Raw genomic sequence first — 24,435 nt, forward strand, 5'->3', positions numbered from 1 at the left:
ACAATAAAACGAACAGGCTCCAGTTTGACGATAATTGCTTTTATGGAGCCTTGAAAAGTGTTAGCATTCGTGGTACAAATAAATAATATACGTAACTGATGCTTTACAAAGCGAAAGCGATTCGCATTTCCTTTACTTATCTGAAATTGCGATTCTAAAATTTGGCAGCCAATTTTGAAGCAACAAATCTGCACGTAATATAAGATAAATGCATGATTAAAGACAGCTGAAATTAAGTAAACAGTAGCAGCAAAGTTGTATTATTACGACATTTCTAATTTTGCTTTGAAACAAATCTTTGCAAGGTGCCGCTTTAAGTAGCTGTGTAAAAAGTGTCATGTCTTTCCATATTTTGAATGCTTGGACAGAATCAAATAGTGTCACTAAAGCGTATGCATAAATAGGTTGACATTGTTTTAAAATGCTCCTTTTGAAACAGACATTATCATGTTAAAAATAATAAGTAATGAATGGACTTAATAGTATCACATATGAGTTGAAATGTTCAAGGGAAAGATGTCAGTAGAAAGATATATTTGTGACTTTACGGTATTCAGACTAGGTACGTATTTGTTTTTGTGTGTTTTATTTATGTCCTTTCAACATAAATCAATTTGGAAGTAACTGTATTAAACCAAACAAACAGTAATGCGACTTGCTGAGATTTTCCCTCTCTTTTACATAACAGAGTTTACTAATTTTCCCTGCATACCGGACAGTAGTTAACTAATATCGATGACACTAGTCTTACTCACGCTTTTGCTGTAACTGACGTCTAAAAGAACAACAATTATGACTGAAAGCAAATATTCATAATTATGCTACTTGAAGGAAGCAGTGCTAAAGGCGATTTTTACAGGAGATACTCCATTTTGAATATTTCTGTTAGACAAACTTTATGCGGGAAATAAGTGCTAAATCATCACAATATTGCTGGATTCAGTGTTGTTCTATTTTCTGGTCCTTTGGGATCATGGAGTCCATTCAATAGTGGGTAAAAGAGTTCCGCTTAAACCAAAGGATCCTTTTACAAATTTTATTAACTATCACAACAGCAATGTGTGGCGGCTGTATAATGTCTCCCCGTATTTGGATTCAGTGTTGTTATATTTTCTGGTCCTTTGGGATCGTGAAGTAAATTAAAGAGATGTGTAATAGAGTTCTGCTAAAGCCGCTGCTAGGGGGGGGGGGGGGGGGGGGTTAGAGGTGTTGCAAATTTCATTACCTCTCATGAATAGACTTAGTCAATTCGAGTCTGCTTATTCTGCTTGGTTGTATGCTATGCTTTTAAAGGATCTTTTTTACAGATTGTAGTTTTATAATGTACTATTTAACTATTCAGATAATACTTTTTCCCCAACCCCACTCCCAAAATCATTTTTTGCCGACATATGCCTTATTCTGATACTAGTATAAAATTAACAATGTGGTAGGGGTCTGTAATTTCAAATATATATTTGAGTAGATATGTTCTTGTTCTGAAATTTTGCTAACTGATATATATATATAAAAGAATGCTTATATTGTTCAGGCTTTGCAGTGTTCACTTTGTAACAGTTTGACTGGTTATAACAGAACTTTTCGACTATGTTGGAACTAATACTGTCACTAATGGTTTTAATGACAAAGCATACAGTATACGAAATCCAAAGGTAAAACTTTAACCGAAAGAAACATTTCAGAGAAAACTTGGAATTCATTCATAACCTAGTTGCCACTTTTAGTTTAATCATTGTAAGTTTATGGCTAAATATTCTAATAAATCTTTGTGGTGATGTCAATCCTAATCCTGGACCAGATCTTAACCTTTCCTCTACTGGCTCACTGTCATCGGACTCAACATTGGGTGACATGCTTTCGTTTCAAAATTACGTAAACCTTTCAAATTACCTAACTATTGTGCATTACAATGTCCAAAGTATATTTCTCAAGTTAGACACTCTGCATGCTGGGCTGTGTAATCTTGACATTATTGTCTTTATTGAGACAGGGCTCTGAAACTTGGTGCCTACTGTCGACCTTATGTTCCCTGGTTTTCACTACCAAGTCAGGAAAGACCGTGTCCATTCTGCCCTTCGTGAATGGAACTCTTTGCCAGTTGAAATTCGTCAATTACAGTCTCTTAGCTCATTCAAAAGTTACTTAAATGCTAACAAAACTCAAACGCCTACACATTTCTATTATGGAGATCGACGTTCACAGATTCTTTACACACGACTAAGAACAAAATGTAGTTTACTTAACCATCATCTTTTTATGAAGAACATTGTTATATCCCCCCTTTGTAGATGTGGTCTTGTAAAAGATAATCGTCACTACTTCTTTGTGTGTCCTGACTACATCCAGCCTAGAACAGATCTGTTTAATTCTTTGTCTCCAGTTTGTTCGGTTGATCTTCACACTCAATACTTAATGGTGATGATCCGAAAGACCTTCAAACTAATATACTAATCCTAAATGCAGTGTTTAAATTTATCCATGGCAGTGCTCGCTTTCACTAGATATATCTTCTCAAAGTTGAACAAGTACTGATCTCCGCACATCTGTTTCCTCTCGAAACTCTTATAAGGCACAATCTTCTCAGCTGAGCTTTGTCTAGTCTACTTTCTCTGGATTAATTTTTCATCTACTCCCCCCCCCCCCGCCTCCTCACACCTCCACAAAAAAATCTTTTATATCTACTGACTCCCATTTGGATATGTTTGTACACTATCTGTGAATCTTTTTAAACTAATCGATTAAACACACACACATACACACACACATACACTACCCCCTCCAAAAAAAAAAACAACTAAAAAAAACACACACACTTAAAAAAACACACACACACACACACACACACACATATATATATATATATATATATATATATATATATATATATATATATAGTAACTACATGTTTAAACAAAATGTACGAAGCATGATTTCATTGTACACATTATCAGACCTCTGTATTGATATGTGGTTGTCATAATCATATTCAATAAAATAACCTTTATCATTTATGATCATTGCACTTACTTTTCATTATGTTATAACTACTTGTATTAAGGTACATTCTATAGCCAAAATATCGACATTTTAGTGCTTTTCTTTAGTGCTATTTTGCGAGATTTTACTGAAGAATAACACAATTTGATGAATGAAACGCCTATTGAAATTGATTAAGCTCTCTTTTGAAGTATATATCTTGAAAAATAAATACCAACTTTAACCTGAAAATCCAGACAGAAGACAGAAAAATTTATTTTTGGAGGTCATGTTTTTTCAAAATCGACAGCTACTACACGCAAGCAGTATTCTGTCTAAAATTGTGACCAAAGCCTACCTATATGAAAGATCTACTTCCTGCGAGCAATCATTTTTCAAATAAATTTGATGAAAAGGCCTGTTAGAGTCGATCATTTCAGATAATTTTTATTTTCTCTTTTTTTCATACAGACGTCATCATTTCACTATTGATTTGAAATAAACATGTGTACTTATGATAAAAATCCATACTATCATTATAAGGCCAATACACATAAAAGTCAGATGTGTCAATTTTATTTTTAGAAACAGTTGCGGTCACAAAGTAATTGACAGAAAAAAATGTACATTTCAACATATCATTTTTCAAATAAATTTGATGAAAAGGCCTGTTAGAGTCGATCATTTCAGATAATTTTTATTTTCTCTTTTTTTTCATACAGACGTCATCATTTCACTATTGATTTGAAATAAACATGTGTACTTATGATAAAAATCCATACTATCATTATAAGGCCAATACACATAAAAGTCAGATGTGTCAATTTTATTTTTAGAAACAGTTGCGGTCACAAAGTAATTGACAGAAAAAAATGTACATTTCAACATATTTTTTTCACACAAAAATGTGTTTGTGCGTAGAAATGTGATCAGGCTGAGCACATTGCCTTATGGATTACATAATTTTCGGCGCTTAACGTAAAAACAGTTCAAGTACAGGATTCACAAACATTCAGTTTATGCTTAAATGTACATGCGATACATTATGCATATGAATTTAGTTCACGAAAGTATCGCATATGGAAGTAACTGGAATAAATTTGGACTATTTCCTTCGGATGTTTACATGACTGTGCTGTCAAAAGGCCTCCCATGTGTTTACATATTTTGACAGGTCGAGTTGCTCTTGCAGGGACGACAATAAGGTAAGTTTATAAATTAATTATTTTGCAACGAGTACAAAACAAGGTTGATAATCAGTCGTCTGTATTTCAAGACATTGAAACGATTGTCCAGTCATTTTCAAAACGGGTGGAGAACATAGCATATCTAGCTATATTGCAGCGTGAACTGTCACCAGAGTTTATCATTAGATGCAGAATAACGCATTGACCCATTTTTTTATACTCATAGATAGTAAATCGATCAGAATGGGTCAATGTCATAGCAAATAAAACGTTTATGCACTTGTTGCATTCAAATTGACATAATTTTAAACTTAGAAAGAAGACGGCCAGAAACCGTTTGCATAAATTAATACATGTATGATAGGACGTGAGGCTGAATCATACGGTTAGCTATGACGTTAAATTACCGTGATTTTTATTCGTCTTTTGTTTGTTCCAGATGAATACATGCACCATTGAAATATTGTAGATCTAATTTGTAAACTGTCGTGGAACCTGTGTTCGGCTCGCACATTTCCTATTCAACAGGAATGCAAAATGGAGACCAACAGTACAGAAAGGTAAATGTCAATATTCTATATACAGTAGAGGCTACAATATTCTTGAATGAAAAAGAAACGATGTCTATAAGTAAGCAAAAGAAAGGATACCTCTACATAGCTGAAAAGGCCAAGGGCCTGAATGAAGCATGGTCATGACCTAAATATTAACAAATTGATACAAGTTGACTGACAATAACATAGATTACACCAGATTTATAAGTACAATAATAAATAATTATTTTTCATGGCATGCATAAATTGTTCAACTACATCAACTGTGCTGTAGGTCTTATTAAAGAAGTGAAGCTAGATCTACATAATTAGTTTCAAAATACATAAATTCACACTTGTCAAGATTCCATATTAATTTCCTTATAGTTTTGTTTACTGTACTTATTTCAGATGAAGATGTAAATTGATCCAAATAAACAATGGGAAAATGAATGCTATAATTACCAAGAAGGAGACTGCATTTTTATACAGGTAGGTGTCAGTGTTTTGAAAATAAATGTGACATTTAGCATTTATTAAACTAACGATGATAACTGATTTTAGATTTATGTAGGCTATTTCTCAAAATTGTTTTAATATAAAGTGTCAGCAACTGAATTTTAAAGAGAAAGCACATTTAATTGTGAAAGTAAAATTTATCTATATATAAATGCGCATGTTGGTCTTTTATTGCAGTTTAAGTATGATATGGGGAACAAATACCCTCAATGCAGCCTTATGGAGCTTTGCCTAGACCATGAACAGTAGACATCAAAAAGATACAGGATAGTTGCTGCTTTTATTAAATACTTTCATGTATATACTAATTATCAGTTCATATGAAACTTGGTACACAACATCAGCATGAAGTGGACAGGGCTATCAGATTTGATTATTTTGTTCCTTCAGTTAATATGCCATTTGTTTATTTTCAAATTATTACATCACAGCTGCCTTGATACCTTGTGTATTAAAACTCAGATTCAAATGGATCATGGTATACTTCATGGCCAAGCAGACATACACATACTATAGTGAATTTTACATCTGGTGACCTATTTCTAAACTTATGACCCTTTTTGACCTTTGAATTAAATACATACTACAGTATGTACTCATCTCCTCCCCCACTTTCTGTCCAATACCCTTGTAACTTGTTATACATATTTACCATAAATGTCATGGCCTTTATCTATTTCAGGGATGTTTCCCAACCCCCACTCCCTTCTTTTAAAATATAACAGTTATATTTGTATTTAATGTACTCCTCTCCTACAGTTTTCATACTGTGTCACGATGTAAATGTAAGTTAAAATGAAATTATCAACATGAAGTAGGCATGTGCATATTGCCAGACTTCAATTTCATGTTACTTTTTCTTGAGTTATGTCCTTTACTTTAAAATATCACAAATACACTTGTACATTGTGTAGGCCTACTCAGAGTTTAAACAATTCAAAAGAAATATTATATTAACAGCATGAAGTGATCATGTGCATAGTGTTAGTTGAAAATGAAGGTGTATGAAGACATCATTATAGACAAATATATATCATCTGTTAAAATTCATAGGTTTTAGTCTTCATTACTTGTATAGGGTACTGTGTTACCACTTCTTAATTAAGTCATGACATTTTCTTAATAATATCTGTCAGACTGATATAATTCTAAGATATAACATTTTAGATTTTGTATTCTAAAATTTATAGTTGTTATGAACAAATGAAACATGTAGGATTTATACTAAGTGTAAAAATAACTAATTTTTCTCATTTCAGATGCTCATCTAAAGGGCCACAAGTGTTTGAAGCATTGGTCAACAAAAAAAACTGAACTATTTGATGGATCATACAGAATGTACAATCACATTTCCAGAATCAGAGAAATAGAAGTATCAAAGTATAAGAGAGATAGGAAAATATGCATCATGCACGAAGAACCTGCCTTAGATTAATTTGAAAAATACATTGAAATCTTACAATTGGTAATGGAAGTTGAAAAAGGTGTGCTCTTCTGAAAAATATGTGTCCTGTCAATACTGCAACAACATTGTTTCTTTTTTTTTTCAATTTTCTGCGCATAATTCAACATAATAATTGTACATAAAAATTGTAACATGGTTACTTGAATAATACAAAACGTGTAATCATATTTCCAGACAGAAATTGGGAGAATCAGAAAAGAAATATCAAGAATTAGGAAAAAAGAAATATCTGTCATGCATGAAGAACCTGCTTAATATTAATTTACAAAATACTTCGAAGCCTCAAAACTGTTAATCATTATACATATGGAAGCTTAAAAATGCGCATTTTGATAAATCATCTACTGGCACAATATTTGTTTTTCAATTCACTGAGCATAGTTCTACATAGTCTTTGAAAAAGTATAAGTCTTTCATACTTGTTTTATAGAAAACGTTTCATGATGTTTCAATGTAAATGTGCTTTTGCTTTTCTTGTGGTGTAGAAAGTGATATTCAAATAATGTTTTTCTCATTGTCAGTATTTTTCCATGATTGGGTGGATTTTCAAATTACTTGGCACGGTTATTATATGTTATATTTCGATGTGACACATGCTAGATTCAAATAATAGTCAAGGTCACTATTAAGTAGTCAAAAACTGAACTTTGTCTGTCTGTAACTTTCTAGCTCACCTGAGCACGAAGTGCTCAAAGGTGAGCCTTTGTGACCCCCCTGTGTCCGTCGTCCGTCAGTCGTCGACAATTTGACTGTTAACACTCTAGAGGTCACAATTTTTGCCCAATCTTAATGAAACTTGGTCAGAATGTTACTATCAATTAAATCTTGAACAAGTTTGATATTGGGTAATCTGGGGTCAAAAACTAAGTCACTACGTCAAATCAAAGGAAAAGCTTGTTAACAATCTAGAGGCCACATTTATGAATATCTTCATGCAGCTTTGTCAGAATGTTAATCTTGATGATCTTTAGGTAAATTTTGAATCTGGATTAGGTGAGGTCAAAAGCTAGGTCACAGGGTCAAATCAAAGGAAAAGCTTGTTAACGCTCTAAAGGCCACATTTATGACTGTATCTTCATGAAACTTGGTCAGAATGTTAACCTTTATTATGTTTAGATCAAGTTTAAATCAAGGTCAAGTGGAGTCAGAAACTAGGTCACCAGGTCAAATCAAGGGTAAGCTTGTTACACTCTTAGAGGCCACATTTATGACTATTCCTTAATGAAACTTGGTCAGAATGTTAATCTTGACATTCTTAAGGCCAAATCTGGGTCAGGTGGGGTCAAAAACTAGGTCACTAGGTCAAATCAAAGGAACAGCTTGTTAACACTCTAGAAGTCACATTTATGACTGCATCTTCATGAAACTTGGTCAGAATGTTAACCTTGATTATCTTTAGGTCAAGTAGACAGAAACTAGTTCAACAGGTTAAATTAAGGGTAAGCTTGTTACACTCTAGAGGGCACATTTATGACTATACCTTAATGAAACTTAGTCAGAATGTTAACCGTGACGATTTTTAGGTCAAGGTCAAATCTGGATCAGGTGAGGTTAAAAACTAGGTCAAATCAAAAGAGCTAGTTAACACTGTAGAGGCCACATTTATGATCATACTATAATGAAATTTGGTCAGAATGTTAATCTTGATTATCTTTAGGTCAAAGTCAAATCTAGGTCAGATGGAGTCAAAAGCTAGGTCACTAGGTCAAATCATAGGAAAAGCCTGTTAACACCCTAGAGACCACTGTATCTTCATGAAACTTGGTCGGAATGTTAATCTTGATGAACTTCAGGTAAAGTTTGAATGTGGGTCATGTGGAATGTGACCTACTGACCTGCTTTTTTGTGTTTTAACATACAGCCTTGAAATTTGGAAGACATATACACTTTTGCACCCTGATCTTAAAACTGGCTTTAGTGATCATGAATGTGACCTCCTGATCTACTATCTTCAGGTTAGTGATACAGGGCCTTCAGGGCCCTCTTGTTATGAATGTATTGCAGCTCACATAAGTTGGCACACATATTCATTATAAGAAGATGACATGTATGTAAATTTCATGACTCGGACTTCTAGCTCTAGGTTAGTGTTATATACAGATATAGAAGCTCCCTTTAAACAAGGTTAAAATGAAACCAGCTTACTACGTTATGAAAACTTTTAAAGCATACTTATTCCAAGATATATAATAAAATCCTTTTATGTCTCCAGTGTCAAAGAACTTAACCCATGTAGTTGCCATCAAATTCATATAAAACTCTGTTTACATCATCAACATGAAGGGGACTTGAGCAATGCATCCGGACTTCTATGCCTAATTATTTTTTTTCTGGAGTTGTTGCCCTTTTGGACCTCGAAATAATTCCATCGCATTTTAAACTTAAGTCCTACAGTTTCCATCCAACTGAACTAAAACTTGGTATACATCAACGTCATGAAGTGGATATGTACATGTTGCCCTGACTTTTATGATCGATTATTTTGTCTGGAGTTGTGGCCCTTCTTTGACGACTAATGACAACTACAATGTAGTTTCCTACATTTCTGTTCATTTCAATTAAAACTTATTAAGCATCATGGACATTATGTAGACATGTGCATTTGTTTTGTGTTCAGTTGTTTTAGTTATGTCATTTTTAGCTCGACTATACGAAGTATAAGGAGAGCTGTCCTACTCGACCCGGCGTTGGCGTCGGCGTCTTTCCGCGTCCCCACCTTGGTTAAAGTTTTTTTACACTTTCTCTTTTTTTAACTTATCTCTGTAATTACTTGATGGATTTGATTCAAACTTGAAATACTTATTCCTCATCATCATCCACATCATCTGACATAAGGGCCATAACTCTGGTACCAACATTTCATGAATTATCCCCCCTTTTCACTTAGATTTTTAGGTTAAAGTTTTGATGCACTTTCACTCTGTCTCTGTTATTACTGAATGGATTTGATTCAAACTTAAAATAGTTGTTCAACATCATCACCCACACCATATGACGCAAGGTGCGTAACTCTGGCACCAATTTTTCATTAATTATTCCCCCTTTTTACTTAGAATTTTAGGTTAAAGTTTTGATGCACTTTCACTCCGTCTCTGTTATTACTGAATGGATTTTGATTCAAACTTAAAATAGTTGTTCAACATCATCACCCACATCATATGACACAAGGTGCATAACTCTGGGACCAATTTTTCATGAATTATTTCCCCTTTTTACTTAGAATTTTAGGTTAAAGTTTTGATGCACTTTCACTCTGTCTCTGTTATTACTGAATGGATTTGATTCAAACTTAAAATAGTTGTTCAACATCATCACCCACACCATATGACGCAAGGTGCATAACTCTGGCACCAATATTTCATTAATTATTCCCCCTTTTTACTTAGAATTTTAGGTTAAAGTTTTGATGCACTTTCACTCCGTCTCTGTTATTACTGAATGGATTTGATTCAAACTTAAAATAGTTGTTCAACATCATCACCCACATCATATGACACAAGGTGCATAACTCTGGCACCAATTTTTCATTAATTATTCCCCCTTTTTACATAGAATTTTAGGTTACAGTTTTGATGCACTTTCACTCTGTCTCTGTTATTACTGAATGGATTTGATTCAAACTTAAAATAGTTGTTCAACATCATCACCCACACCATGTGACACAATGTGCATAACTCTGGCACCAATATTTAATGAATTATGCCCCTTTTTGCTAAGGATATACTTATATAGTGTTTTGATAAATTTTATCTTTACCTCTCTTATTACTTTAAGTCGATATATTTGACATAGACTCAAACATTAAACACTCCAGTGACAGCTCTAGTTTCCTCAGATGTGCCCAGTTGCACTATCCAGCATCGAAATAGTCGAGCGCGCTGTCTCCTGTGACAGCTCTTGTTACTTAATAACATCTGTAGTCCTGTTTGGCGCCATATAAACTATACTATGTTGGTGCGCCGTAAAATCCAAATAAATAAATTAATACATTATTGAGCCGTCGGTATACTACGTTATTGAATGAAACATTTTCTGTCAACACCATTCTAGTTCCTTTTGCAACCTCCATGAAGGAATATTGTCAAACTGTACAGATAAAGGGAAGTAACACTGTGTTGGAGTTTGGTTCCTTTTGTAGCTCAACTTTCTATGCTTAATTGTGTATTGATAATATATACTTTTATTTGTGTGGACATGCATGAATTTGTTATGCTGCAAAATAAAACAGTTGTCATAAATACTGTCCCTTTCACTCATTTTACCATTAATAGCACAGGCATTCACAGAAGATGCTGTATACTAACACTTTTTGTTTGTGAATATGTTCTACCTAATTATAAAAAAGGTAATCTTGTTTCCAAGACCTTGTGTAAAAAGAAATCCTACATCCGTGTGTCTATCATCAGTCTTGCACAGAAATGCAAGGCCGCCCGCTTAGTTCAGCAGGGAGAGCGTTGGTCTACGGATAGCGAGGCGTATGTTCTTTGTTACGGTTCGATTAAAGACATTTTGTCTGAAATCATTACCTCTGATAATTCATGTTGGTAGGTTGACAGTCACTTGCGGAGAACAGGTTTGTATTGGTACAGAATCCAGGAACACTGGTTAGGTTAACTGCTCGCCGTTACATGACTGAAATACTGTTGAAAAACTTGACGCCATTAAACCCAAAACAAACAAACAGAAATGCAAAATATTACAAGTTAACAAAGAGGAACACAGCTAGGCAGTCAGACAAAAAGTACTTTCGGTTTCAGTTGTCGGTAGTTTTTATAAATGTTGCGATTTCGTGACTTCTCGACTGCACTTGTTTATGTAGAGGAACAGCTAAACAATTAATGATATTGGTTCCCGAAACTTATTCTGTCAGTGATGTTTTTCAAAAATTTTCTGAGATAAACCCGAAGGCCTGAAAAATCGTCCAAAGTAATGAATGTGTTTTAATAGCGGAGTGTCCTATATTCATCAAAGTTGCACCCAACTATTCTGGAAATAATATTTTCTTAAAATCTAGACCAGAGGCCACCATTACCTATCAAAATTTCAAACTTTTGCCGGGGGAGAACACCCTGAAACCTACTCCCGATTAGAGCTATGCGTCTCGCTGGTGGCACATTTGTTCTAAACTGGAGCCTAACCCCATCAAATAAAGATATTTCTGGATCCGGACCTTCCCTTAGGCATGACTAAGGCGTTTTAGGTCTATGTCTAGTCTTATTAAACATCGAAAATAACACTGTGTTTTTCACTTTGAAATGCACCAGAATGCACCAAAATGAGCTGTAGTAATACAAAAGTTTCTGGGGGTAATTCTCCCGCACCCACCCCATTGTTGTCCACGCTCTTTTCAAAAATACCCTTCAGCAACATGCCTTCAGAAAATCCTGGCTAGAACCCTGTAGTGTCCTAACTGCTTCACCTAACCTCAAGTGTCGGAAACGCTATTTGCAATGTAGATTATATTTCCTGTGAAGAAGCTATCCAACAGACTCGTGGAAATCGTAAGGTGCACTAAACTGTACACAAAATGTTCAGATAGGCACTCCTTCATATAACTCGGACAAGGGTCTAGCAAAGCTTTACAACATTTAAGCTTATCAACGAAGTCAGCGGAGATCATAAAGTCAATTTGTTGTCAGGCTTAAGATGTAGGCTTGCTAAAACCCCTAAATGAAGGCCGTTATTGGCATAATTACATTTATTTGATATAATAGAGCTCCATCAGGTTTGAATAGTTTAAATAGCTGCGATATATATTTTTGCGCACAGACTGAAGGTTTAGATGACTAGTCTGGTCGAACTATTAAAAAAACGTAATGGTATTGAAAGTAAGAAATTTTACAAAGTTTGGAACGATAACGCTTATTAAATTTAACAGACCGTTTGAAAAAAGTAAGATAGTCATTTCAATGAAGCAGAAGATTTAGATTTCATTTGAGGTTGTAGAATATTTTGACAAAAAAAAATGTTAATTTTTCTTTGAATATTTTTTGACTGTACTATTTGAATATTGGATCTTTCACACCTGTCAAGAATGATTATCAGGATAAAGAACTCTCACTTAAGGTAAATGTCGTGAAGAACTATCCTTTATTATATTTGGCGGGAATCGAACACGGTTTCTCCGTGCAATTTTCATATTTATAGCAACTAAAAAGTAGTCCGTCATGTCAACAAAGGACGATGAAAACAATCGTTTGAAGCATTCTAAAGTGTAATTTTAAACGAAAATCGTCAGCCTTTTGAAAACAATTAGGGTAATTTAAAGGGTGGCAGGAACTAATTACATGTCTTGTCTGTCTGTTAATACATTTTAAACGGACTCCGCACGTATTTTAAAGCAGCCTTTGATTTTGAAAAAAACATGACCAATTTTGTTATCAAATTCGTTATCCTACGACTTATGAAAGAGCCGTAGTCGTAGTTTGACTATCTGATCGTATACTTTGTTCCAAGACGAATCCATTGGTATATACTTTTTATAACTTTTGTTCAGTAACAAACCCGCAAATCTAAGTTATTTAGACCCACTCTTTTTCCGATAGAATGAACCTTAACCGCCATATATGTAAATTTATTGTTGCTATACAGGGAAAAGAACTCTGTAAGTTTTCTTCCGTTCTAATCCCTTTCGTACATATAATATGTTCCTAATTGTGAAATGTAATTGTAACGTAATTTTCGAAATAAATATGTTAAAACTAATGATTTTAGGACATATTCGTCTTCTGTTTAACTCTGGTGTTAAGTAACTTTTTTTGTCAAATGCCGGCACCATACGCCTGATGATTTTAAAAATAAATACTAATCTTGCCTGATGTCTTCTGTTCTGTAGGCTGTCCAGGTTGAATCTTTGTAACATGTCATTCACGCACCCAGCCTCCTTGGAGTGGTAATCTTTCATGATGAATCTTGCAGCATGTCACTGAATTGTCTGAAAGGAGATGATATCCCTTACGTAATGGGGATCCCAAATAACTGATCCATATTCAAGTGAAGACCGAACAAGTGAAATATATGCAAGTTTCCTACAGTCTTCGGCACAGTTCCTAAGATTCCTCTTCATAAATCCCAAAGTTGAACTGACTTTTTTACAGACGTTGGTAATGTGTTTTCCCATGTTAGGTCCTTTGATAAAGTTAAACCGAGGTAAGAATCCGATTCCACTTGCTGTAAGATGGTTTTACCTAGTTTTAGAAGAATTTTGACTTCTGGGGAACACTTAAAATATAACATTTCTTGGCATTAATCATCATGCCACTTTAAAAATTTGCCAACTCTTCAAGTTCATGTAGGTCATGTTGTAGTTAAAGATGGTCTTCCTGTGAACGGATGTATCTTTATTATAAACAGTCATCGGCAAACAAACGTACTGAAGATTTTACGGAATCTGGAAGACCGTTTATATAACTTAAAACATGAGAGGGCCTAGGACTGCTCATTGAAGTACTCCAGATTCAACTTCCACAATGACCGAATGCTCACTTTTCACAACAACGTTCATAACTCTTCCAGAAAGGATGATAGCCAGTTAAGTAAATTTCCACGGACGCAGTAGTTCTCTAGTTTTTGCAGTAGTTTATCATGGGGGACGGAGTCGAATGCCTTTGTAAGGTAGTGTTCCATTATCCACAGAATACTGGAAAAAGTTTTGTTATTGCAGGTGCGAGTTCATTTGCACAAGTTTTCAAAACAATATTCTGATTTTGGTCTGGCTCCATAGTTTTAGATATTTCAAGTCTAAAAGTAATTTCAAAACAACTTTCTCGGTGATATTAAATTCTGGAATGGATGGTATGCCGTTTTTTGCGTACTTAAGTTTATTTCCATCTGCTGTTCCGGTTTGCAGAAAACTAAATGAAACTGTTTTACTATAATATTTGCTTTACTTTTGGAATCCGTAATAAGGTTACCCTGCTTTTTCAGTGGAGATACGCGAAGATTTTCCTGTTTCTTAGATTTTACACAGTTCCAGAATGTTTTAGAGTTTTTATTATCAAGACCTTTTTGAATAGTGTTGTTTACACAATTCCATTCCGTTTTCCTCAATGTTTGCTTACACTCTTTTCAATAGTTTCTATATTTGTTCCTATTTCCTGTCTTCTTTGCCTGTATGTAATTGGCTTTTTAAAATTACGATTCAACCATTGTAAAGAGTGCTTCCTTTTAACTTTAGACGGCACATTTTTATCTATTGAGTTCAGAATATCTGTTTTGAAGAGGTCCCTAACTGAATCAATGTTTACCAGACTTAGTAATGATATAATTGTTTCACTAATCTGTTTACACGATAACTTTAGACTATCCCAATTTACCTTGCTGAACAAGAAAATTTTACGTTGTTTAGTATTTAAATACACTGGTGTAATGTCCAAGTCTGTAACAACAATATCATTGTCTAAAATACCAGGCACACTGACTGAGCTTTTCACTAAGCATTGATTGGCTACAAATATTAAATCCAAATTGTTCCTTTGGTGAGTTTGCTGGTCATGAACTTTGGTTAGATTATCTTCAGCTGATTTTTCTATGAGCTTCTGCTGTACTGATCTATCTTGCGCAGAAATATCATGTGGTGCGGATATTGTGTCCCAGCTGACGTCTGGACAATTGAAATCTCTACATGAAATATGGTTTTAGTGTTGTGGATTTGCTGTACAATTTAAAGCCTTGTGAAGTTGGTCTAAGTCTTCCGTGTTCCTTTTCGCTATGTAAAAGGATGTAATGTGCAAGCCTTTTTTACCTTTCAAACTAATTTTAACAGTTTCTATTTCACATTGTGTTATAGTTTCTATACATTCAGTAGATGTGATGCTTGCCTGAACTGCTACAAATACTCCACCACCCCTTGTAGATCTGTCATTGCGATATACATTATAGTTCTCTGTAAATATTTCCGAGTTTTTTTTATTGCATCCTAGCTAGGAGTCTTCCCCGGTTTAATACCTCGTAACCATGACTCTGTACCACAAATAATATCAGGTTTAAAATTGATTATAGCATTTTTAAATTTCTCATTATATTCTTTTACACTCCTACAGTTAATTGTCATAATTCTCTGATTTTGTTTACTTGGTAGCTTATCAAATGCAGTGTGTTACTTACGATCACTGCTGGAAATCCCGTGACTTGACGATGTATAAAAAATGTACAGTCAAACCTGTCTATAACAACCACCCATGGGAGAGCCAAAATGTGGTCTTTATTAGGAGGTGGCCTTTATTCACAGGTTAAGATAAACTGTAAATGTTGAAATAAAAAACAAAACATGTCGTCTTTAGAGCCAGGTGGTCTCTGTTCAGAGGTTGTCTTTAACACAGGCTTGACTGTACTTGCTATCTTTGGCTTACCCGATCAATATGTTCTCTTGGGCTGCTAGTGTATAGTGGACTAAACACTGAATCAACTTTTATCGTTATTCTTATGTTAGAAATTTTTATTAAACATTTATTTAGACAATAAAAAAGAAGATATAAAAAAATAAAATAAAAACAACACCAAAACATTAATTGTCATACAAATCAGGCATATCCTGTAAAAGCAAATATTACGTGCCGGCTTGAGCACGTTTTTGCCTGCATGCTTTGATTTTAATTCAATCAACTGAGATAAAGTGTTTCAATTATTTGCGGTAAACATGAGAAGCGTCGTCATTTTCTGAAGTATGTCACTGACGTCTTGCAATTGAGACAGTTGGACATCGCATGCTCAAAGCTGAAGTTATCCAAATGCTAGCTGTGGAAACACAATGATTACTGTAATGCTAAATGAGTAAAAATAATAACAATTGTGAATGTGCATTCTGTGTTTGCTTCTTTTATCAAGCACGTATTTATATTGATTGATTAATTTACTGGACTATGATTTCAGATTACATTTGAAAGTGCTTTTTCTAATATGGTAAGGAAATCAATTAATACACAATATGTTATCTTTTTTGTAGTAGTAGTTTTTAATCTAATTTGAATTTTCAATAGTAGAGTAATTTATCTGATGTCTACTGAACTTCTTTGAGAAGTAACAGACAGGATGATGTCCAGAGTTGTCTTCTTGCAGCAATACCCAATCAGTCTGACTCTGAATATTTCTTTGACCATGGACAGTGCTGTTATCATGTTCAATGTCAGTTTCACTTGAATCTTCAATTTTCTCACTTACAGGTAAAATAACGCTTACAGGTTGTTGAACAGAGATTTGTCTGTCAATGTACTCTTTTAACATACTTATATGAATACTTGCGCCTCCCATGATTGTTATAAATGTAGTTCAGATCACTTTACTCCTTTCAACAGTAAAAAGACCATAATATCAAGCTTGTAATGGTTTACCAGGGACTGATAAAAGTGCAAAAACTCTACTTCCTGGTTTAAAACTTCTTTCCTCGTCATATTGATCCTAACTTGATTTCACTTTATTTTGAGCTGTCATCAAATTTGAACGTGTTAGTTCAAACGCTTTTGTCAACTTCTGAAGTAAAGGCAGAAACATGCGGAAGAAAATGTAAAACAGTGTCATCTTCTGAACGAAATTCCTTTGAAGTTTATTTGAAGGGTCCGTGGACAGTTTGATCAAACACTAATTTAAATGGTCTAAAGCCAAGTGGTTCTTGTACAGAATCTCTGAATAGCAGAATAGAAATAAATGAATACCTTCATCTCAGTCCTACTATTTATCAAAACGATATGTCCTAGTCATATTTTTCAATGTTTGTCTTGACTTTCCGCATGGTAGGCTGAAGGTTTGTATGTTGTACGCTTATGTTATATAATACTTGTTGAAATATGTTAGAAATAAAATTAGAACCTTGGTCAGACTGTATAGAATTTCGGAAACCAACAAATGTGAAAAATTGAATTAAGGTCTTACTGTAACAATAGATTTTACCTTGACCTTAATGTTTCTTAAAGGAAACGCTTCAGTATATCATGTTAAAGCATACATAATTGTCAAAAGATATTGGTTCCCTGATACAGGTTTTGGCAAGGGACCGACAAAATTAAATTCTAATAAAATTCTACTGAAAGGGTCATCAAATGCCGTTATTGGCTGAAGTTGTGCATAAGGGTTTTTCTGATTAGGTCGTTTATGGGCTGCTTTTGAACATAAGAATATTAGTTAATTTACACAGATCCTACAGTTTGTATGTGGGTTCGAAACCTCGTTTTCAGGGCGACTTTTTCAATGGAAACATTTATTATTTTTCGAAAAGTATCCGAGATAGTCCGAAAAGTATCCGGGTATTTCCCAAAAGCTTAAAATGCGTGCACCTTTAATAGCTTCTTTTTCCAAATACACAAACAGTTCAAATTCAACGATGTTTTGTAGACAACATCGCGTTAAGAGTGACCACAGACTTAAACCCTCTGGAAAGGAATTAATGTCTGAGTGAAATATGAGTGCGTGTTTGTATGTATGTGTGTGTTGGGGGTGGGGGCGAGTAAAATCCGGCGAGGATACATTTTTATAGCCTAAAATTGATATCTCTGGTTTGCTTCACTGGCAAATTTATAATCGCTGAAGTGTAGGGTTCGGATGACAGCCAAATTGAAAGGCTGCCAACTTTATGATATTGCTTTTATGCGTCAAATAGTCATGCTCAAAATTTGTTAAATATACGTCAGATTGCACAATTTGAGTTATACATCCCAAATATTGTCCAAGAGGGCATATTCACGGATCACCCAGAAACTGCACGCTCCCCCAATTAAAAACTCTGGATTCGCCCCTGTAAATAATGTACAATTTCACTGACTGTGTATTAGAAGAGCGCACTTTCAGAATCACATAAAAAGAACACACTACAGTAAGAACCAATTGATTAATGAACCAATAAGCAACTTTGTTGTAAGGAAGATTTGTTAATCGATGAAGCTGTAAATCGATATTTAAAATTAGCTAAATCTCATAGATTAACCTAACTGAAATAAAAACAAATATCTGGGTACCAATATAATTTACATTATTTCGTATTAGAGTTGCGAAATGTTTGATATAATGAGCTCGAAATAACTATGTAACAGTGTATACATGTCTAATCAGTAGTAATTAAAATGAAAGAAATGGTAATAGTTTGATTGAATGTTTTGTTTCTTTATACAAGGTCGAATTTATAGACTTACTTGATTTCTTATCTAATAAATGACCTCTTTGTTTTCAAAATGATTGGTTGTGCATGTGCGCAGGTCTATGCGTGCACGTAAACAGGACTGGCTAGAGTAACAGAAAACACGTTTACGTGCACAGATAGATCTTCTTACACTTTTTTTCCGAAATATATAAACCCTAGGCAAACAAAAGAGCTAGAGTAGGTGTGCATTTTTATTTCGTAGTGACAGAGAATCAAACTTAAAATTGTCTAACAGTTTAAACACTTTAATGTTAATATTAAATTCTAAACACTTTCAGGTTAATATTAAATTCTGCATAAAATGAAATTTAATTATAACCAACCTTTTTTGATATGATACTATGAATCAATAATACGCATCACAACTGCTTACATTTTAGTCTAGAATTCGCGTTATTTTGTCAGTTAGATTCCCATTTTTTAAGATAAAATATCGTAAATATTAACTTCATCAATGCGTTCCTAAAATTCCAGTTTTGACCAAAGAGCTATAAAAATAAATGTATTTTATACTTCTTTGTTTTGATCAAATGAATGAATGTACGTGCAGCCTAATTTATTCTACTTTGCATCTATGAAATTTAACTTTTTACCTGTAGCTTTTTTGTCCTTACAATTTTATTCTCGTTCAAACCCAATGACATTCATGAAATACGTTTGCACGATATTTTTGTTTTGTTTCAAACACTTGCAACATCAACTGTTGGTGACTAGCATTCTTGTCGACTATTGGATGAAAGAATTAATGAAATAATAGTTAAATGAATTGTGAATGAATGAATGAATGCATGAATGCATGAAATTATTTTCCGGCTATTCTGGATTTTTTTCATATAGAGGTTACAAAATTTAGTCAATTGAATTTTTTTTCTTACGCTTCTGAATTCGTTAAAGCAATTAAAAGATTCTTTCTTCTGAAGTGTATCATTTGATCTACATTAGATATTTTCATTTAAATCGACAAAGTAAAAAGGAAGCAACTCGTATTTCCGATGAATTGAAATATTATTCATGATCTGCTTTGTTACAAAAATAATTCATATTGAGAAAAAAATCTGTCAAATTCAGTTTATTAAAAGTTAAAACATAATAAATCCAATAAGTACTTACCCTCATTGTTCGAGCCTTCCTCTGTAGAATTTACGACCGGGAACCAGTCTCCGAGGTTGGTCACGTTTATTTTGGCTCTCACATTTCTACCAATTTCAACTGTTTTCAAAAAGATTGACGATTTAAATTCATATTCATTATAAAAAGCGGTTCGTTTTCTATCTAGATTTGGTAAAATTTAGATAGATTGTCATTGACATTTTCCGTTTTCAACAAATACTAAATTTGCTTTTGAAATTGTATTTATCGATAGCAGCCATTACTGTGTACATATTTTCACAGTTCATTTGCGATACCTATATCATATCCATTGTTCGAAGTAGAAGTACATGTATAGATATCCCGCCTCGGGGTACAGTTGAGCGGCTAATGGTTCTAGCTTTCACGGTGGTGAAATTTTATTTTCGCTAATTCCTCTTGTACAATTAAATTTTCTTGTGGCCCGTTCACAAAATTAAGGTTAACGACAACTATATTATGTAAGTTCAGTTGCTACCCGGTTCATAACTTTATTTTGTCACTCTGTGTATTAAGGCATACATATATATATATATATAGCGGAAAAAAAGATGAATCAAGATGCCTTGAATTTTTTTACATATTTAATTATGCTAATCCAAGTAAATTATATAAAATAATGTAACTCAACCGGTTTCACCCGTTTACGGGATCTTCAGGAGTAATACTGTACTGTTGACGTTAGCAACGTCACTTGGTAACGACGTCGTTTTATTGTAATAAGGGACGTTACTCTTCGGAGTTTTTCAAGGGACGTCACTTTGTAATTATTAATGTGTTATTTTGCATTTAGTTCTGGACAAAAATTATTAATTAATAATGTTTCTTTTCTCCTTCTTTTAAATCTGTCTGTTTCTTGTAATTTATAAATTGGCATTATTTTAAATTTTTGAAGTAAATCTTTTGAGCATTCTGCAATGTGGCGACTGACTGGTAGAAGGGCGTTTTCCGGATTCCTTATATGTTGATTATGAAGAGTTACTAGATTTCGTAAATTAGACGTTTCTCCAATATAGTCTTTTGAACATCCGGAACATTTCATTGCATATATGACATTTTGTATTTCACACGTACCGGAAATTTTTTTATGGAATTGTCGGCCATTTTTGAAGTGGTATTTATTTCCTTCTATCAGAAATTTACACAGTCCACATTTTTTCTTTCCACATTGCTTTATTTCTGGTTTCCTTGCCGATTCTGTAAATGATGCTCTTGTTAATAGTTTCTTCAACTTGGCTGGTTGTCTCTTGCTTTTAATGATTTTATTTTGCGAAATAATTTCTTTCATTGTAGTATCGTTATATAATATTGGTAGATTTTCTCTTATTATGTTAAAAAATTCCAAATTTTTCGGATTGTGTGTTGATACATATAAGGTATTACATTTTCATCTTGTTTTTCTTTTTTTTTTTTTTTCTTTTTTTTCTTTTTTGTCTTTCTCAATTCTTCTTGATCAATTAAGTAACTGATATATAACTGAATTCACATAACCCAAAAGACGATAAAATGTGCCGATGGTACATTAAACAGAGAGCTAAAGTAAACGAGACAACCTAGTTGGAATTTAGTATAGAGGTTTAGAATGTAATTATGATATATCTCATCTCCTTGAATATTTAAATATTTAGTTCTTATACCAGAACTGATTTGAGCAGTACAAATATCTTATATTTTGGCTGTGTCTGTGCGTTGTGCTTAGTATTTTGCAGGTCCTTCAGAAACTATGTCCTCCAAGGAACCGGCCACTGCAGACTCTATCCAGCCAGGACAGCGTCAGACGTGGCACTAAGCGCAGTAAACTCCGACAACCTGGCTCTGTATCCTCCGTCGATGGAGACCTGTCGTACCTCGACCTTGATACGGGCAACATTCTCTCAGCTGCACGTGAGAACGATGAAGTGTCACTTACCTTAACAGAGTTTGATAAACGCATGAGTAAAATCGATAAAATGCAGCAAAAAGTTTGACAATTAAGAGAAGTGCCTTAGTAAGTTAGATAAACTGGACAAACAAGATGCTATTGAGAGAAGTGTACGAGATCTGAATGTTAAGGTCTATGACATGGATGAGAGACTTCGCGTTGTTGAGACGAATAGTAAAGAGCTTAGTACAGGATATGACACTCTTAAAACCCATCTCAGACCCAATCCAAGCCTTCCGGCGGTAGAGCTCAACCCCAATGATACGGCCGGCCACCCGACCGAATCCACGCACCTTATATGGGGGCCGTGGTGGACTCTCACGTACTTTCCTCAATGTTTGGGTCTTAAAAGCAAAACCGAACATCCCTGAATTTGTCAATCATGTAAAGTCTGTTGATATATTTTCTTGTTTTGAAACCTATTGTGATGATTTTGATCTAATTACCATTGACAATTATGATTGCTTTCTTAAAAATCGTTCTCAAATAACATCCAAAAAGTCCGGTGGTATAGCAACTTTTATTAAGAAAGATATTTCAAAGTTTTTGTTCTATAATCACAACTGAATGTGAATATATACAGTGGTTTAAGCGATCTTAAACTGTTTTTAATGCTGATGAAGATGTAATATTTGGTGCAGTGTATGTACCCCCTGAACGTTCAAATATTTTAATCAAAACTACTGGATATTTTTTATGCTGAAATTGATAACTTTAACTCCAATAATAAGTACGTGATATTACTTGGAGGTTTTAATGCCAATACATCTAATATTGCAGATATTGCAAAAGTAGATCGAAGACTATTTGAATTTATAAATATGGATAAGTCTGATATTTTTGATATTTATTTGCGTGAGAAACTACAAAATAGTAATATATGCTTTGAACGTTGTTCTCAAGATAGCCATGTTAACCGTTTTAGTAGATTATTGACCGAGTTCTGTCGTTCATATGATTTTGTTATATTGAATGGAAGGTCATTTTCTGATAAAATTGGACATTTTACGTGTAAAGATACGTCTGTTATCGACTATGTGATATCATCTTGTGAGGCTATTTCTTTATTTAAAGATTTTAGTTTGAGCGAATATTGTCCTTTAATCTCAGATGTTCATTGTTGTCTAAATTTCAAACTAAATGCAGAATATTTCAATGTTTACCAATATGAGGCATGTAGTGAGAAAAAAACCGTAAATGGGATAATAGTAAGAAACAATATTTTATAGATAATATTAATATGCCTATTATAGAAGATGCATTGCAGAGACCTTGTAAAAACGATGCGGATTTTGACCAAACTAGTATTAATGAATAGTGAGCTCTGTTGATTATGCTTTAGTTGACTTTGCCCGCACTACATTTGGTATATACAGTAATTTCCAAACAAAGGATAAATGCAATAAGAAACAATCTACTAAATGGTTTAAGGTGGAATGCGCCTAATTTGAAGTTATTGGGTTTCGTTTCGAAATTTTGATTAATATAAAATTCAGCATATTCCTCATAGACTGCGTATTTTACTTTTTGATATTTTTGTAACTTTTTTCTCTGCAAACCTTCAAAAACGACAACTGACGTCCATTTTTGATGAACCGCGATTTTACGTCTATCAGACGATTTTTGTAAATCGTTCTGTTCATTCTATAAAAATCGATTTGTTTGCTACTCATCATATTTTCTTTAAAAAATGTCTTTAAAATGGTGTATAATTTATGGAGATCATTTTAACGTAAAAGTCGATATTTACGTTAAAGTGACGTCAGAGCGACAAATATGACGTTGAGTTTCGAATAAAAATTTTGCTTCAATCTTGTCTCATGTAAAACCTAAACGATAGAATTTGAGAAATCAAAGCACTGGGAGTACTGATGGGACGGTGCATTTCAGCTGTTTTTTGTAACATTCTTAGATGAAAGTCAAATATTAAGATAGGAACCTGTGGTTTGCGCAAGAGATTTCATCTGACTGCGGATGACATTCATGCCAAATGCATGATAAAATGTGAAACACCAACCCCCATCCCTAGCACCGGCATAAGCAGAACTTTATTACCCATGTGTTGAATTCACAGCCGAGCATTTTATCAATTTTATTCAACGAGTTTAACAAATTCAATGTGGATAGTCACAAATGTAATATGAATTCTTTTTATCACATGTTAGCCTTTCTTGTCGAAACACCAAAAATTCGACTTTCATCTGCTATATAAACAAGTCAATTTGACCGACGTCGCCTATACTATAAATGACGTCGATGTCAAAGCTTTATTACACTTTTATTTAATGGCTGTATTACACTCCTGCAAAGTCAAACATGTAATAAATAGAGAATATTAGGTTACTGTCATATAAATTTTAATTTATCAAGTATGTCAGAGAAAATATAAACAAGAGGGCCATGAAGGCCCTGTATCGCTCTCCTGACCTATTGACCTAAAGATCATCAAGATTAACATTCTGACCAAATTTCATTAAGATATGGTCATAAATGTGACTTCTAAAGTGTAAACTAGCTTTTCCTTTGATTTGACCCGGTGATCCAGTTTTTGATCTGACATGACCCAGATTCGAACTTGA

The 24,435-nt window shown here is 33.9% G+C and overlaps 1 protein-coding gene across 1 annotated transcript in view; it reads left to right on the plus strand.

Annotated features, from left to right (window-relative positions):
* Window positions 1–12: 12 nt before the first annotated feature.
* Window positions 13–24,435, plus strand: part of LOC123549942 (uncharacterized) — a 65,563-nt gene continuing 41,140 nt past the window's right edge. The window contains exon 1 of the mRNA XM_053534885.1: window positions 13–562. Within this exon, the coding sequence (XP_053390860.1) occupies window positions 502–562 (61 nt within the window). The 5' untranslated portion in view covers window positions 13–501. The remainder of the gene's footprint in view (window positions 563–24,435) is intronic.

This window comes from Mercenaria mercenaria, unplaced genomic scaffold, assembly GCF_021730395.1.
Source record: "Mercenaria mercenaria strain notata unplaced genomic scaffold, MADL_Memer_1 contig_4234, whole genome shotgun sequence".
Lineage (NCBI taxonomy): Eukaryota > Metazoa > Mollusca > Bivalvia > Venerida > Veneridae > Mercenaria > Mercenaria mercenaria.